Source organism: Bombina bombina, chromosome 5 (assembly GCF_027579735.1).
Source record: "Bombina bombina isolate aBomBom1 chromosome 5, aBomBom1.pri, whole genome shotgun sequence".
NCBI lineage: Eukaryota > Metazoa > Chordata > Amphibia > Anura > Bombinatoridae > Bombina > Bombina bombina.
The window spans coordinates 1,157,515,363-1,157,532,027 of NC_069503.1; the positions used below are offsets into that span (position 1 = coordinate 1,157,515,363).

Genomic DNA, 16,665 nt, shown 5'->3' on the forward strand with positions numbered 1-16,665 from the left:
AACTACCACAGTCTGACAGCACTGCTCCTTTAAACTAAATATGCCTAACAAAAAACTTTCCCCTCCCCTTCTCTTTTCCCCCACGCGGTGCCATCAGTGAGGCAGCACACTCAGGACAGCTAATTTATAGGCAGGAGGAATGACAGTAAATGAGGTCCTGAAAGGGTGACAGATGCAGCTGAGATTTGCCAGGTCTGTTATTTATGTTATCTTAAAACTCAGAACTTCTGTGTGCTGCGTATATGATTGACCACAACAAATCTCCTATTCTTATCCCCATTCCCCAGCCTCAGACTACTCAGAGCAGGCTTGCTTTTTTGTATATGTTGTTCCCTGAGGAGAGACTGTGATTTTATAAGTGCTACTGTGTATGTTAAATGAACAGCCAGACAGTTTTGGGGTTTTATTTTGGTGACAAAAAATATATAAATATATGTGAACTCATTTAGGCAGCATTAGTTTGTGTAACCAATGTAGATAATATTAGAGAGCATGTTGAGTTATTAAAATGTGTAATTTTATTTATATTTCTTTTTGCTGTATGTGTGTGTATATATATATATATATATATATATATATATATGTGTGTGTATGTGTATATATATATGTGTGTGTGTGTATTTTTGTGTGTGTATTTTTTTGTGTATGTGTGTGTATTTTTGTGTGTGTGTGTATTTTTTTGTTTGTGTGTTATATGTGTGTGAGTTTATATGTGTGTGTGGGGGGTATATGTGTGTGTGTGTTTATGTATGTGTGTGTTTATATGATGTGTGTGTTTATGCGTGTATATATATATATATAGCAGGTAATATATATCATTGTGTTATCACTTTGTGTACACACACTTGCTTCCTTATCTTATCTTATCTGTAAAATCAATACTTTTAGAGGACAATGGAAAATTTACATTTTATTACTTAAAGGGACCGTCTACACTACACTTCTTTTGCGGAGTTGGGGTAGGGGGGTGCCCACGTCATGTGATGCCACGCTCAGCCAGTTTATTTGTGAAAGGGTTTGCTGATTGTAAAAATATGTCAAGTAATTTAGAGAGTTTTTATTTTTTTGCACAGATTTAAAAGTACCGGTAATACTGTGCTTTTTTTTGTGAGGGGGGCCCGCGGGGGGGGGGGGGGGGGGGGGGCGCTTCAGGTTTTTGTGCCTACAGGCACCTGAGATGTAAATCCGGCCCTGGGGATATTGTTACATATCAGTAAGTATAGGAGGGATATGGTTACATATCAGTGAGTGTAGGAGGGATATGGTTACATATCAGTGAGTATAGGAGGGATATTGTTACATATCAGTAAGTATAGGAGGGATATTGTTACATATCAGTAAGTATAGGAGGGATATTGTTACATATCAGTAAGTATAGGAGGGATATTGTTACATATCAGTAAGTATAGGAGGGATATGGTTACATATCAGTAAGTATAGGAGGGATATTGTTACATATCAGTAAGTATAGGAGGGATATGGTTACATATCAGTAAGTATAGGAGGGATATGGTTACATATCAGTAAGTATAGGAGGGATATTGTTACATATCAGTGAGTATAGGAGGGATATTGTTACATATCAGTAAGTATAGGAGGGATATGGTTACATATCAGTGAGTGTAGGAGGGATATTGTTACATATCAGTGAGTATAGGAGGGATATTGTTACATATCAGTGAGTGTAGGAGGGATATTGTTACATATCAGTAAGTATAGAAGGGATATGGTTACATATCAGTGAGTGTAGGAGGGATATTGTTACATATCAGTGAGTATAGGAGGGATATTGTTACATATTAGTGAGTGTAGGAGGGATATTGTTACATATCAGTAAGTAAAGGAGGGATATGGTTACATATCAGTAAGTATAGGAGGGATATTGTTACATATCAGTAAGTATAGGAGGGATATTGTTACATATCAGTAAGTATAGGAGGGATATTGTTACATATCAGTAAGTATAGGAGGGATATGGTTACATATCAGTAAGTATAGTTGGGATATTGTTACATATCAGTAAGTATAGGAGGGATATGGTTACATATCAGTGAGTGTAGGAGGGATATTGTTACATATCAGTGAGTATAGGAGGGATATTGTTACATATCAGTGAGTGTAGGAGGGATATTGTTACATATCAGTAAGTATAGGAGGGATATGGTTACATATCAGTGAGTGTAGGAGGGATATTGTTACATATCAGTGAGTATAGGAGGGATATTGTTACATATCAGTGAGTATAGGAGGGATATTGTTACATATCAGTGAGTGTAGGAGGGATATTGTTACATATCAGTAAGTAAAGGAGGGATATGGTTACATATCAGTAAGTATAGGAGGGATATTGTTACATATCAGTAAGTATAGGAGGGATATGGTTACATATCAGTGAGTGTAGGAGGGATATGGTTACATATCAGTGAGTGTAGGAGGGATATGGTTACATATCAGTGAGTGTAGGAGGGATATGGTTACATATCAGTGAGTGTAGGAGGGATATGGTTACATATCAGTGAGTGTAGGAGGGATATTGTTACATATCAGTGAGTATAGGAGGGATATTGTTACATATCAGTGAGTGTAGGAGGCATATTCTTAAATCTGTTACATATCAGTGAGTATAGGAGGGATATTCTTACATATCAGTAAGTATAGGAGGGATATGGTTACATATCAGTGAGTGTAGGAGGGATATTGTTACATATCAGTAATTATAGGAGGGATATTGTTACATATCAGTGAGTGTAGGAGGCATATTCTTAAATCTGTTACATATCAGTGAGTATAGGAGGGATATTCTTACATATCAGTAAGTATAGGAGGGATATGGTTACATATCAGTGAGTGTAGGAGGGATATTGTTACATATCAGTAATTATAGGAGGGATATTGTTACATATAAGTGAGTGTAGGAGGGATATTGTTACATATCAGTGAGTGTAGGAGGGATATTGTTACATATCAGTGAGTGTAGGAGGCATATTCTTAAATCTGTTACATATCAGTGAGTATAGGAGGGATATTCTTACATATCAGTGAGTGTAGGAGGGATATTGTTACATATCGGTGAGTGTAAGAGGGATATTGTTACATATCAGTGAGTGTAGGAGGGATATGGTTACATATCAGTGAGTGTAGGAGGGATATTGTTACATATCAGTGAGTATAGGAGGGATATTGTTACATATCAGTGAGTGTAGGAGGCATATTCTTAAATCTGTTACATATCAGTGAGTATAGGAGGGATATTCTTACATATCAGTAAGTATAGGAGGGATTTGGTTACATATCAGTGAGTGTAGGAGGGATATTGTTACATATAAGTGAGTGTAGGAGGGATATTGTTACATATCAGTGAGTGTAGGAGGGATATTGTTACATATCAGTGAGTATAGGAGGGATATTGTTACATATCAGTGAGTGTAGGAGGCATATTCTTAAATCTGTTACATATCAGTGAGTATAGGAGGGATATTCTTACATATCAGTGAGTGTAGGAGGGATATTGTTACATATCGGTGAGTGTAAGAGGGATATTGTTACATATTAGTGAGTGTAGGAGGGATTTTGTTACATATCAGTGAGTGTAAGAGGGATATTGTTACATATTAGTGAGTATAGGAGGGATAGTGTTACATATCAGTGAGAGTAGGAGGCATATTCTTAAATCTGTTACATATCAGTGAGTAAAGGAGGGATATTGTTACATAACAGTGAGTATAGGAGGGATAGTGTTACATATCAGTGAGAGTAGGAGGCATATTCTTAAATCTGTTACATATCAGTAAGTATAGGAGGGATATTGTTACATATCAGGGAGTATAGGAGGGATATTCTTACATCTGTTACATATCAGTGAGTGTAGGAGGGATATTGTTACATATTAGTGAGTATAGGAGGGATATTGTTACATATTAGTGAGTATAGGAGGAATATTCTTACATCTGTTATATATCAGTGAGTATAGAGGGATAGTCTTAAATCTGTTACTTATCAGTGAGTGTAGGAGGAATATTCTTACATATTAGTGAGTATAGGAGGGATATTCTTACATCTGTTACATAGAAGTTAGTATAGAAGGGATATTGTTACATATCAGTGAGTATGGGAGGGATATTGTTACATATCAGTGAGTATAGGAGGGATATTGTTACATATCAGTGAGTATAGGAGGGATATTATTACATATCAGTGAGTATAGGAGGGATATTGTTACATATCAGTGAGTATAGGAAGGATATTTTTGCATATCATTGAGTGTAGTAGGGATATTGTTACATATCAATGAGTATAGGAGGGATAATGTTACATACCAGTGAGTGTAGGAGGGATATTGTTACATATTAGTGAGTATAGGAGGAATATTCTTACATCTGTTATATATCAGTGAGTATAGGAGGGATATTCTTACATCTGTTGCATATCAATGAGTAAAGGAGGGATATTCTTACATCTGTTACATATCAGTGAGTATAGGAGGGATATTGTTACATATCAGTAAGTATAGGAGGGATATTGTTACATATCAGTAAGTATAGGAGGGATATTCTTACATCTGTTGCATATCATTGAGTAAAGGAGGGATATTGTTACATAGAAGTTGGTATAGAAGGGATATTGTTACATATCAGTGAGTATAGGAGGGATATTGTTACATATCAGTTAGTGTAGGAGGGATATTGTTACATATCAGTGAGTGTAGGAGGGATATTGTTACATATCAGTGAGTGTAGGAGGGATATTGTTACATATCAGTGAGTATAGGAGGGATATTGTTACATATCAGTGAGTATAGGAGGGATATTGTTACATATCAGTGAGTATAAGAGGGGTATTGTTACATATCAGTGAGTATAGGAGGGATATGGTTACATATCAGTGAGTATAGGATGGATATTGTTACATATCAGTGAGTATAGGAGTGAAGTTCTTACATCTGTTACATATCAGTGAGTACAGGAGAGATATTCTTACATCTGTTACATATCAGTGAGTGTAGGAGGGATTTTGTTACATATCAGTGAGTGTAGGAGGGATATTGTTACATATCAGTGAGTATAGGAGGGATATTGTTACATATCAGTGAGTATAGGAGGGATATTCTTACATATCAGTGAGTGTAGGAGGGATATTGTTACATATCGGTGAGTGTAAGAGGGATATTGTTACATATTAGTGAGTATAGGAGGGATTTTGTTACATATCAGTGAGTGTAAGAGGGATATTGTTACATATTAGTAAGTATAGGAGGGATATTGTTACATATCAGTAAGTATAGGAGGGATATGGTTACATATCAGTAAGTATAGGAGGGATATTGTTACATATCAGTAAGTATAGGAGGGATATTGTTACATATCAGTAAGTATAGGAGGGATATTGTTACATATCAGTAAGTATAGGAGGGATATTGTTACATATCAGTAAGTATAGGAGGGATATGGTTACATATCAGTGAGTGTAGGAGGGATATTGTTACATATCAGTAAGTATAGGAGGGATATGGTTACATATCAGTAATTATAGGAGGGATATTGTTACATATCAGTAAGTATAGGAGGGATATTGTTACATATCAGTAAGTATAGGAGGGATATGGTTACATATCAGTAAGTATAGGAGGGATATTGTTACATATCAGTAAGTATAGGAGGGATATTGTTACATATCAGTAAGTATAGGAGGGATATGGTTACATATCAGTAAGTATAGGAGGGATATGGTTACATATCAGTAAGTATAGGAGGGATATTGTTACATATCAGTAAGTATAGGAGGGATATTGTTACATATCAGTAAGTATAGGAGGGATATTGTTACATATCTGTAAGTATAGGAGGGATATTGTTACATATCAGTAAGTATAGGAGGGATATTGTTACATATCAGTAAGTATAGGAGGGATATGGTTACATATCAGTGAGTGTAGGAGGGATATGGTTACATATCAGTGAGTATAGGAGGGATATTGTTACATATCAGTAAGTATAGGAGGGATATTGTTACATATCAGTAAGTATAGGAGGGATATTGTTACATATCAGTAAGTATAGGAGGGATATTGTTACATATCAGTAAGTATAGGAGGGATATGGTTACATATCAGTAAGTATAGGAGGGATATTGTTACATATCAGTAAGTATAGGAGGGATATGGTTACATATCAGTAAGTATAGGAGGGATATGGTTACATATCAGTAAGTATAGGAGGGATATTGTTACATATCAGTGAGTATAGGAGGGATATTGTTACATATCAGTAAGTATAGGAGGGATATGGTTACATATCAGTGAGTGTAGGAGGGATATTGTTACATATCAGTGAGTATAGGAGGGATATTGTTACATATCAGTGAGTGTAGGAGGGATATTGTTACATATCAGTAAGTATAGAAGGGATATGGTTACATATCAGTGAGTGTAGGAGGGATATTGTTACATATCAGTGAGTATAGGAGGGATATTGTTACATATTAGTGAGTGTAGGAGGGATATTGTTACATATCAGTAAGTAAAGGAGGGATATGGTTACATATCAGTAAGTATAGGAGGGATATTGTTACATATCAGTAAGTATAGGAGGGATATTGTTACATATCAGTAAGTATAGGAGGGATATTGTTACATATCAGTAAGTATAGGAGGGATATGGTTACATATCAGTAAGTATAGTTGGGATATTGTTACATATCAGTAAGTATAGGAGGGATATGGTTACATATCAGTGAGTGTAGGAGGGATATTGTTACATATCAGTGAGTATAGGAGGGATATTGTTACATATCAGTGAGTGTAGGAGGGATATTGTTACATATCAGTAAGTATAGGAGGGATATGGTTACATATCAGTGAGTGTAGGAGGGATATTGTTACATATCAGTGAGTATAGGAGGGATATTGTTACATATCAGTGAGTATAGGAGGGATATTGTTACATATCAGTGAGTGTAGGAGGGATATTGTTACATATCAGTAAGTAAAGGAGGGATATGGTTACATATCAGTAAGTATAGGAGGGATATTGTTACATATCAGTGAGTGTAGGAGGGATATGGTTACATATCAGTGAGTGTAGGAGGGATATGGTTACATATCAGTGAGTGTAGGAGGGATATGGTTACATATCAGTGAGTGTAGGAGGGATATTGTTACATATCAGTGAGTATAGGAGGGATATTGTTACATATCAGTGAGTGTAGGAGGCATATTCTTAAATCTGTTACATATCAGTGAGTATAGGAGGGATATTCTTACATATCAGTAAGTATAGGAGGGGTATGGTTACATATCAGTGAGTGTAGGAGGGATATTGTTACATATCAGTAATTATAGGAGGGATATTGTTACATATCAGTGAGTGTAGGAGGCATATTCTTAAATCTGTTACATATCAGTGAGTATAGGAGGGATATTCTTACATATCAGTAAGTATAGGAGGGATATGGTTACATATCAGTGAGTGTAGGAGGGATATTGTTACATATCAGTAATTATAGGAGGGATATTGTTACATATAAGTGAGTGTAGGAGGGATATTGTTACATATCAATGAGTGTAGGAGGGATATTGTTACATATCAGTGAGTGTAGGAGGCATATTCTTAAATCTGTTACATATCAGTGAGTATAGGAGGGATATTCTTACATATCAGTGAGTGTAGGAGGGATATTGTTACATATCGGTGAGTGTAAGAGGGATATTGTTACATATCAGTGAGTGTAGGAGGGATATGGTTACATATCAGTGAGTTTAGGAGAGATATTGTTACATATCAGTGAGTATAGGAGGGATATTGTTACATATCAGTGAGTGTAGGAGGCATATTCTTAAATCTGTTACATATCAGTGAGTATAGGAGGGATATTCTTACATATCAGTAAGTATAGGAGGGATTTGGTTACATATCAGTGAGTGTAGGAGGGATATTGTTACATATAAGTGAGTGTAGGAGGGATATTGTTACATATCAGTGAGTGTAGGAGGGATATTGTTACATATCAGTGAGTATAGGAGGGATATTGTTACATATCAGTGAGTGTAGGAGGCATATTCTTAAATCTGTTACATATCAGTGAGTATAGGAGGGATATTCTTACATATCAGTGAGTGTAGGAGGGATATTGTTACATATCGGTGAGTGTAAGAGGGATATTGTTACATATTAGTGAGTGTAGGAGGGATTTTGTTACATATCAGTGAGTGTAAGAGGGATATTGTTACATATTAGTGAGTATAGGAGGGATAGTGTTACATATCAGTGAGAGTAGGAGGCATATTCTTAAATCTGTTACATATCAGTGAGTAAAGGAGGGATATTGTTACATAACAGTGAGTATAGGAGGGATAGTGTTACATATCAGTGAGAGTAGGAGGCATATTCTTAAATCTGTTACATATCAGTAAGTATAGGAGGGATATTGTTACATATCAGGGAGTATAGGAGGGATATTCTTACATCTGTTACATATCAGTGAGTGTAGGAGGGATATTGTTACATATTAGTGAGTATAGGAGGGATATTGTTACATATTAGTGAGTATAGGAGGAATATTCTTACATCTGTTATATATCAGTGAGTATAGAGGGATAGTCTTAAATCTGTTACTTATCAGTGAGTGTAGGAGGAATATTCTTACATATTAGTGAGTATAGGAGGGATATTCTTACATCTGTTACATAGAAGTTAGTATAGAAGGGATATTGTTACATATCAGTGAGTATGGGAGGGATATTGTTACATATCAGTGAGTATAGGAGGGATATTGTTACATATCAGTGAGTATAGGAGGGATATTATTACATATCAGTGAGTATAGGAGGGATATTGTTACATATCAGTGAGTATAGGAAGGATATTTTTGCATATCATTGAGTGTAGTAGGGATATTGTTACATATCAATGAGTATAGGAGGGATAATGTTACATACCAGTGAGTGTAGGAGGGATATTGTTACATATTAGTGAGTATAGGAGGAATATTCTTACATCTGTTATATATCAGTGAGTATAGGAGGGATATTCTTACATCTGTTGCATATCAATGAGTAAAGGAGGGATATTCTTACATCTGTTACATATCAGTGAGTATAGGAGGGATATTGTTACATATCAGTAAGTATAGGAGGGATATTGTTACATATCAGTAAGTATAGGAGGGATATTCTTACATCTGTTGCATATCATTGAGTAAAGGAGGGATATTGTTACATAGAAGTTGGTATAGAAGGGATATTGTTACATATCAGTGAGTATAGGAGGGATATTGTTACATATCAGTTAGTGTAGGAGGGATATTGTTACATATCAGTGAGTGTAGGAGGGATATTGTTACATTTCAGTGAGTGTAGGAGGGATATTGTTACATATCAGTGAGTATAGGAGGGATATTGTTACATATCAGTGAGTATAGGAGGGATATTGTTACATATCAGTGAGTATAAGAGGGGTATTGTTACATATCAGTGAGTATAGGAGGGATATGGTTACATATCAGTGAGTATAGGATGGATATTGTTACATATCAGTGAGTATAGGAGTGAAGTTCTTACATCTGTTACATATCAGTGAGTACAGGAGAGATATTCTTACATCTGTTACATATCAGTGAGTGTAGGAGGGATTTTGTTACATATCAGTGAGTGTAGGAGGGATATTGTTACATATCAGTGAGTATAGGAGGGATATTGTTACATATCAGTGAGTATAAGAGGGGTATTGTTACATATCAGTGAGTATAGGAGGGATATTGTTACATATCAGTGAGTGTAGGAGGGATATTGTTACATATCAGTGAGTATAAGAGGGGTATTGTTACATATCAGTGAGTGTAGGAGGGATATTGTTACATATCAGTGAGTATAGGAGGGATATTGTTACATATCAGTGAGTACAGGAGAGATATTCTTACATCTGTTACATATCAGTGAGTATAGGAGGGATATTGTTACATATCAGTAAGTATAGGAGGGATATGGTTACATATCAGTGAGTGTAGGAGGGATATTGTTACATATCAGTAAGTATAGGAGGGATATTGTTACATATAAGTGAGTGTAGGAGGGATATTGTTACATATCAGTGAGTATAGGAGGGATATTGTTACATATCAGTGAGTGTAGGAGGGATATTGTTACATATCAGTAAGTAAAGGAGGGATATGGTTACATATCAGTAAGTATAGGAGGGATATTGTTACATATCAGTGAGTGTAGGAGGGATATTGTTACATATCAGTGAGTGTAGGAGGGATATGGTTACATATCAGTGAGTGTAGGAGGGATATTGTTACATATCAGTGAGTGTAGGAGGGATATTGTTACATATCAGTGAGTGTAGGAGGGATATGGTTACATATCAGTGAGTGTAGGAGGCATATTCTTAAATCTGTTACATATCAGTGAGTATAGGAGGGATATTCTTACATATCAGTAAGTATAGGAGGGATATGGTTACATATCAGTGAGTGTAGGAGGGATATTGTTACATATCAGTAAGTATAGGAGGGATATTGTTACATATAAGTGAGTGTAGGAGGGATATTGTTACATATCAGTGAGTGTAGGAGGCATATTCTTAAATCTGTTACATATCAGTGAGTATAGGAGGGATATTCTTACATATCAGTGAGTGTAGGAGGGATATTGTTACATATCGGTGAGTGTAAGAGGGATATTGTTACATATCAGTGAGTGTAGGAGGGATATGGTTACATATCAGTGAGTGTAGGAGGGATATTGTTACATATCAGTGAGTATAGGAGGGATATTGTTACATATCAGTGAGTGTAGGAGGCATATTCTTAAATCTGTTACATATCAGTGAGTATAGGAGGGATATTCTTACATATCAGTAAGTATAGGAGGGATTTGGTTACATATCAGTGAGTGTAGGAGGGATATTGTTACATATAAGTGAGTGTAGGAGGGATATTGTTACATATCAGTGAGTGTAGGAGGGATATTGTTACATATCAGTGAGTATAGGAGGGATATTGTTACATATCAGTGAGTGTAGGAGGCATATTCTTAAATCTGTTACATATCAGTGAGTATAGGAGGGATATTCTTACATATCAGTGAGTGTAGGAGGGATATTGTTACATATCCGTGAGTGTAAGAGGGATATTGTTACATATTAGTGAGTGTAGGAGGGATTTTGTTACATATCAGTGAGTGTAAGAGGGATATTGTTACATATTAGTGAGTATAGGAGGGATAGTGTTACATATCAGTGAGAGTAGGAGGCATATTCTTAAATCTGTTACATATCAGTGAGTAAAGGAGGGATATTGTTACATAACAGTGAGTATAGGAGGGATAGTGTTACATATCAGTGAGAGTAGGAGGCATATTCTTACATCTGTTACATATCAGTAAGTATAGGAGGGATATTCTTACATCTGTTACATATCAGTGAGTGTAGGAGGGATATTGTTACATATTAGTGAGTGTAGGAGGGATATTGTTACATATTAGTGAGTATAGGAGGAATATTCTTACATCTGTTATATATCAGTGAGTATAGAGGGATAGTCTTAAATCTGTTACTTATCAGTGAGTGTAGGAGGAATATTGTTACATATTAGTGAGTATAGGAGGGATATTCTTACATCTGTTACATAGAAGTTAGTATAGAAGGGATATTGTTACATATCAGTGAGTATGGGAGGGATATTGTTACATATCAGTGAGTATAGGAGGGATATTGTTACATATCAGTGAGTATAGGAGGGATATTATTACATATCAGTGAGTATAGGAGGGATATTGTTACATATCAGTGAGTATAGGAAGGATATTGTTGCATATCATTGAGTGTAGGAGGGATATTGTTACATATCAGTGAGTGTAGGAGGGATATTGTTACATATCAATGAGTATAGGAGGGATAATGTTACATACCAGTGAGTGTAGGAGGGATATTGTTACATATTAGTGAGTATAGGAGGAATATTCTTACATCTGTTATATATCAGTGAGTATAGGAGGGATATTCTTACATCTGTTGCATATCAATGAGTAAAGGAGGGATATTCTTACATCTGTTACATATCAGTGAGTATAGGAGGGATATTGTTACATATCAGTAAGTATAGGAGGGATATTGTTACATATCAGTGAGTGTAGGAGGGATATTGTTACATATCAGTAAGTATAGGAGGGATATTGTTACATATCAGTAAGTATAGGAGGGATATTCTTACATCTGTTACATATCAGTGAGTAAAGGAGGGATATTCTTACATCTGTTACATATCAGTGAGTATAGGAGGGATATTGTTACATATCAGTAAGTATAGGAGGGATATTGTTACATATCAGTAAGTATAGGAGGGATATTCTTACATCTGTTGCATATCATTGAGTAAAGGAGGGATATTGTTACATAGAAGTTGGTATAGAAGGGATATTGTTACATATCAGTGAGTATAGGAGGGATATTGTTACATATCAGTGAGTATAGGAGGGATATTGTTACATATCAGTGAGTGTAAGAGGGATATTGTTACATATCAGTGAGTATAGGAGGGATATTGTTACATATCAGTGAGTATATGAGGGATATTGTTACATATCAGTTAGTGTAGGAGGGATATTGTTACATATCAGTGAGTGTAGGAGGGATATTGTTACATTTCAGTGAGTGTAGGAGGGATATTGTTACATATCAGTGAGTATAGGAGGGATATTGTTACATATCAGTGAGTATAGGAGGGATATTGTTACATATCAGTGAGTATAAGAGGGGTATTGTTACATATCAGTGAGTATAGGAGGGATATGGTTACATATCAGTGAGTATAGGAGGGATATTGTTACATATCAGTGAGTATAGGAGTGAAGTTCTTACATCTGTTACATATCAGTGAGTACAGGAGAGATATTCTTACATCTGTTACATATCAGTGAGTGTAGGAGGGATTTTGTTACATATCAGTGAGTGTAGGAGGGATATTGTTACATATCAGTGAGTATAGGAGGGATATTGTTACATATCAGTGAGTATAGGAGGGATATTGTTACATATCAGTGAGTATAGGAGGGAGGTTCTTACATCTGTTACATATCAGTGAGTACAGGAGAGATATTCTTACATCTGTTACATATCAGTGAGTATAGGAGGGATATTTTTACATATCAGTAAATATAGGAGGGAAATTCTTACATCTGTTACATATCAGTAAGTATGGGAGGGATATTGTTACATATCAGCAAATGTAGGAATGGATATTCTTACATCTGTTACTTATCAGCGAGTGTAGGAGGAATATTGTTACATATCACCGAGTGTAGGAGGGATGTCGGCACGACTGGTACATATCAGTAAGTGTAGGATGGAAGTTGCCGTGTGTGTGAGTGGTGGGCAGATTTTGGCACGACTGGTACATATCAGTAAGTGTAGGATGGAAGTTGCCGTGTGTGTGAGTGGTGGGCAGATGTCGGCACGACTGGTACATATCAGTAAGTGTAGGATGGAAGTTGCCGTGTGTGTGAGTGGTGGGCAGATGTCGGCACGACTAGTACATATTAGTAAGTGTAGGATGGAAGTTGCCGTGTGTGTGAGTGGTGGGCAGATGTCGGCACGACTGGTACATATCAGTAAATGTAGGATGGAAGTTGCTGTGTGTGTGAGTGGTGGGCAGATGTCGGCACGACTGGTACATATCAGTAAGTGTAGGATGGAAGTTGCTGTGTGTGTGAGTGGTGGGCAGATGTCGGCACGACTGGTACATATCAGTAAGTGTAGGATGGAAGTTGCCGTGTGTGTGAGTGGTGGGCAGATGTCGGCATGACTGGTACATATCAGTAAGTGTAGGATGGAAGTTGCCGTGTGTGTGATTGGTGGGCAGATGTCGGCACGACTGGTACATATCAGTAAGTGTAGGATGGAAGTTGCCGTGTGTGTGAGTGGTGGGCAGATTTTGGCACAACTGGTTCATATCAGTAAGTGTAGGATGGAAGTTGCCGTGTGTGTAAGTGGTGGGCAGATGTCGGCACGACTGGTACATATCAGTAAGTGTAGGATGGAAGTTGCCGTGTGTGTGAGTGGTGGGCAGATGTCGGCATGACTGGTACATATCAGTAATTGTAGGATGGAAGTTGCCGTGTGTGTGAGTGGTGGGCAGATTTTGGCACGACTGGTACATATCAGTAAGTGTAGTATGGAAGTTGCCGTGTGTGTGAGTGGTGGGCAGATTTTGGCACGACTGGTACATATCAGTAAGTGTAGGATGGAAGTTGCCGTGTGTGTGAGTGGTGGGCAGATTTTGGCACGACTGGTACATATCAGTAAGTGTAGGATGGAAGTTGCCGTGTGTGTGAGTGGTGGGCAGATGTCGGCACGACTAGTACATATTAGTAAGTGTAGGATGGAAGTTGCCGTGTGTGTGAGTGGTGGGCAGATGTCGGCACGACTGGTACATATCAGTAAGTGTAGGATGGAAGTTGCCGTGTGTGTGAGTGGTGGGCAGATGTCGGCACGACTGGTACATATCAGTAAGTGTAGGACGGAAGTTGCTGTGTGTGTGAGTGGTGGGCAGATGTCGGCACGACTGGTACATATCAGTAAGTGTAGTATGGAAGTTGCCGTGTGTGTGAGTGGTGGGCAGATTTTGGCACAACTGGTACATATCAGTAAGTGTAGGATGGAAGTTGCCGTGTGTGTGAGTGGTGGGCAGATGTCGGCAAGACTGGTACATATCAGTAAGTGTAGAATGGAAGTTGCCGTGTGTGTGAGTGGTGGGCAGATGTTGGCACGACTGGTACATATCAGTAAGTGTAGGATGGAAGTTGCCATGTGTGTGAGTGGTGGGCAGATGTTGGCACGACTGGTACATATCAGTAAGTGTAGGATGGAAGTTGCCGTGTGTGTGAGTGGTGGGCAGATGTCGGCAAGACTGGTACATATCAGTAAGTGTAGAATGGAAGTTGCCGTGTGTGTGAGTGGTGGGCAGATGTTGGCACGACTGGTACATATCAGTAAGTGTAGGATGGAAGTTGCCATGTGTGTGAGTGGTGGGCAGATGTTGCCACGACTGGTACATATCAGTAAGTGTAGGATGGAAGTTGCCGTGTGTGTGAGTGGTGGGCAGATGTTGCCACGACTGGTACATATCAGTAAGTGTAGGATGGAAGTTGCCGTGTGTGTGAGTGGTGGGCAGATTTTGGCACAACTGGTACATATCAGTAAGTGTAGGATGGAAGTTGCCGTGTGTGTGAGTGGTGGGCAGATTTTGGCACAACTGGTACATATCAGTAAGTGTAGGATGGAAGTTGCCGTGTGTGTGAGTGGTGGGCAGATGTCGGCACGACTGGTACATATCAGTAAGTGTAGAATGGAAGTTGCTGTGTGTGTGAGTGGTGGGCAGATGTCGGCATGACTGGTACATATCAGCAAGTGTAGGATGGAAGTTGCCGTGTGTGTGAGTGGTGGGAAGATGTCGGCATGACTGGTACATATCAGTAAGTGTAGGATGGAAGTTGCTGTGTGTGTGAGTGGTGGGCAGATGTCGGCACGACTGGTACATATCAGTAAGTGTAGGATGGAAGTTGCCGTGTGTGTGAGTGGTGGGCAGATGTCGGCATGACTGGTACATATCAGTAAGTGTAGGATGGAAGTTGCTGTGTGTGTGAGTGGTGGGCAGATGTCGGCATGACTGGTACATATCAGCAAGTGTAGGATGGAAGTTGCCGTGTGTGTGAGTGGTGGGCAGATGTCGGCATGACTGGTACATATCAGTAAGTGTAGGATGGAAGTTGCCATGTGTGTGAGTGGTGGGCAGATGTCGGCACGACTGGTACATATCAGTAAGTGTAGGGTGGAAGTTGCTGTGTGTGTGAGTGGTGGGCAGATGTCGGCATGACTGGTACATATCAGTAAGTGTAGGATGGAAGTTGCCATGTGTGTGAGTGGTGGGCAGATTTTGGCACAACTGGTACATATCAGTAAGTGTAGGATGGAAGTTGCCGTGTGTGTGAGTGGTGGGCAGATTTTGGCACGACTGGTACATATCAGTAAGTGTAGGATGGAAGTTGCAGTGTGTGTGAGTGGTGGGCAGATGTCGGCACGACTGGTACATATCAGTAAGTGTAGAATGGAAGTTGCTGTGTGTGTGAGTGGTGGGCAGATGTCGGCACGACTGGTACATATCAGTAAGTGTAGAATGGAAGTTGCTGTGTGTGTGAGTGGTGGGCAGATGTCGGCATGACTGGTACATATCAGCAAGTGTAGGATGGAAGTTGCCGTGTGTGTGAGTGGTGGGCAGATGTCGGCATGACTGGTACTTATCAGTAAGTGTAGGATGGAAGTTGCTGTGTGTGTGAGTGGTGGGCAGATGTCGGCACGACTAGTACATATCAGTAAGTGTAGTATGGAAGTCGCCATGTGTGTGAGTGGTGGGCAGATGTCTGCCTGCTAAGATTTGCTGAGGTTGATATCTGGTTCTCTGAGGCACTTTGTTGTTTGACTTTTAGTGCAGGAATGAGGTTACTTTGTGTAACATGACCATTTGTACCCTATGTTTATGAAATAGAACTTTCTGTACAAAAGCATTGGGACCACCCTCGGAGCCTGCAGTAACCGAGATGTAGTGAAGGCACAGCTGCAAGAACTTCTGACAACAGCCCGCTATCACGAGGACAATGAGAGAGAGGTGATAATA

At 38.4% G+C, this 16,665-nt stretch overlaps 1 protein-coding gene across 1 annotated transcript in view; it reads left to right on the forward strand.

The window, feature by feature from the left end:
- The window catches only part of MROH1 (maestro heat like repeat family member 1), a 1,587,326-nt gene that overhangs the window by 646,136 nt on the left and 924,525 nt on the right, over nucleotides 1–16,665 (forward strand). Inside the window, exon 18 of the mRNA XM_053715983.1 lies at nucleotides 16,537–16,656. Coding sequence (XP_053571958.1) covers nucleotides 16,537–16,656 — 120 coding nt within the window. The remainder of the gene's footprint in view (nucleotides 1–16,536; nucleotides 16,657–16,665) is intronic.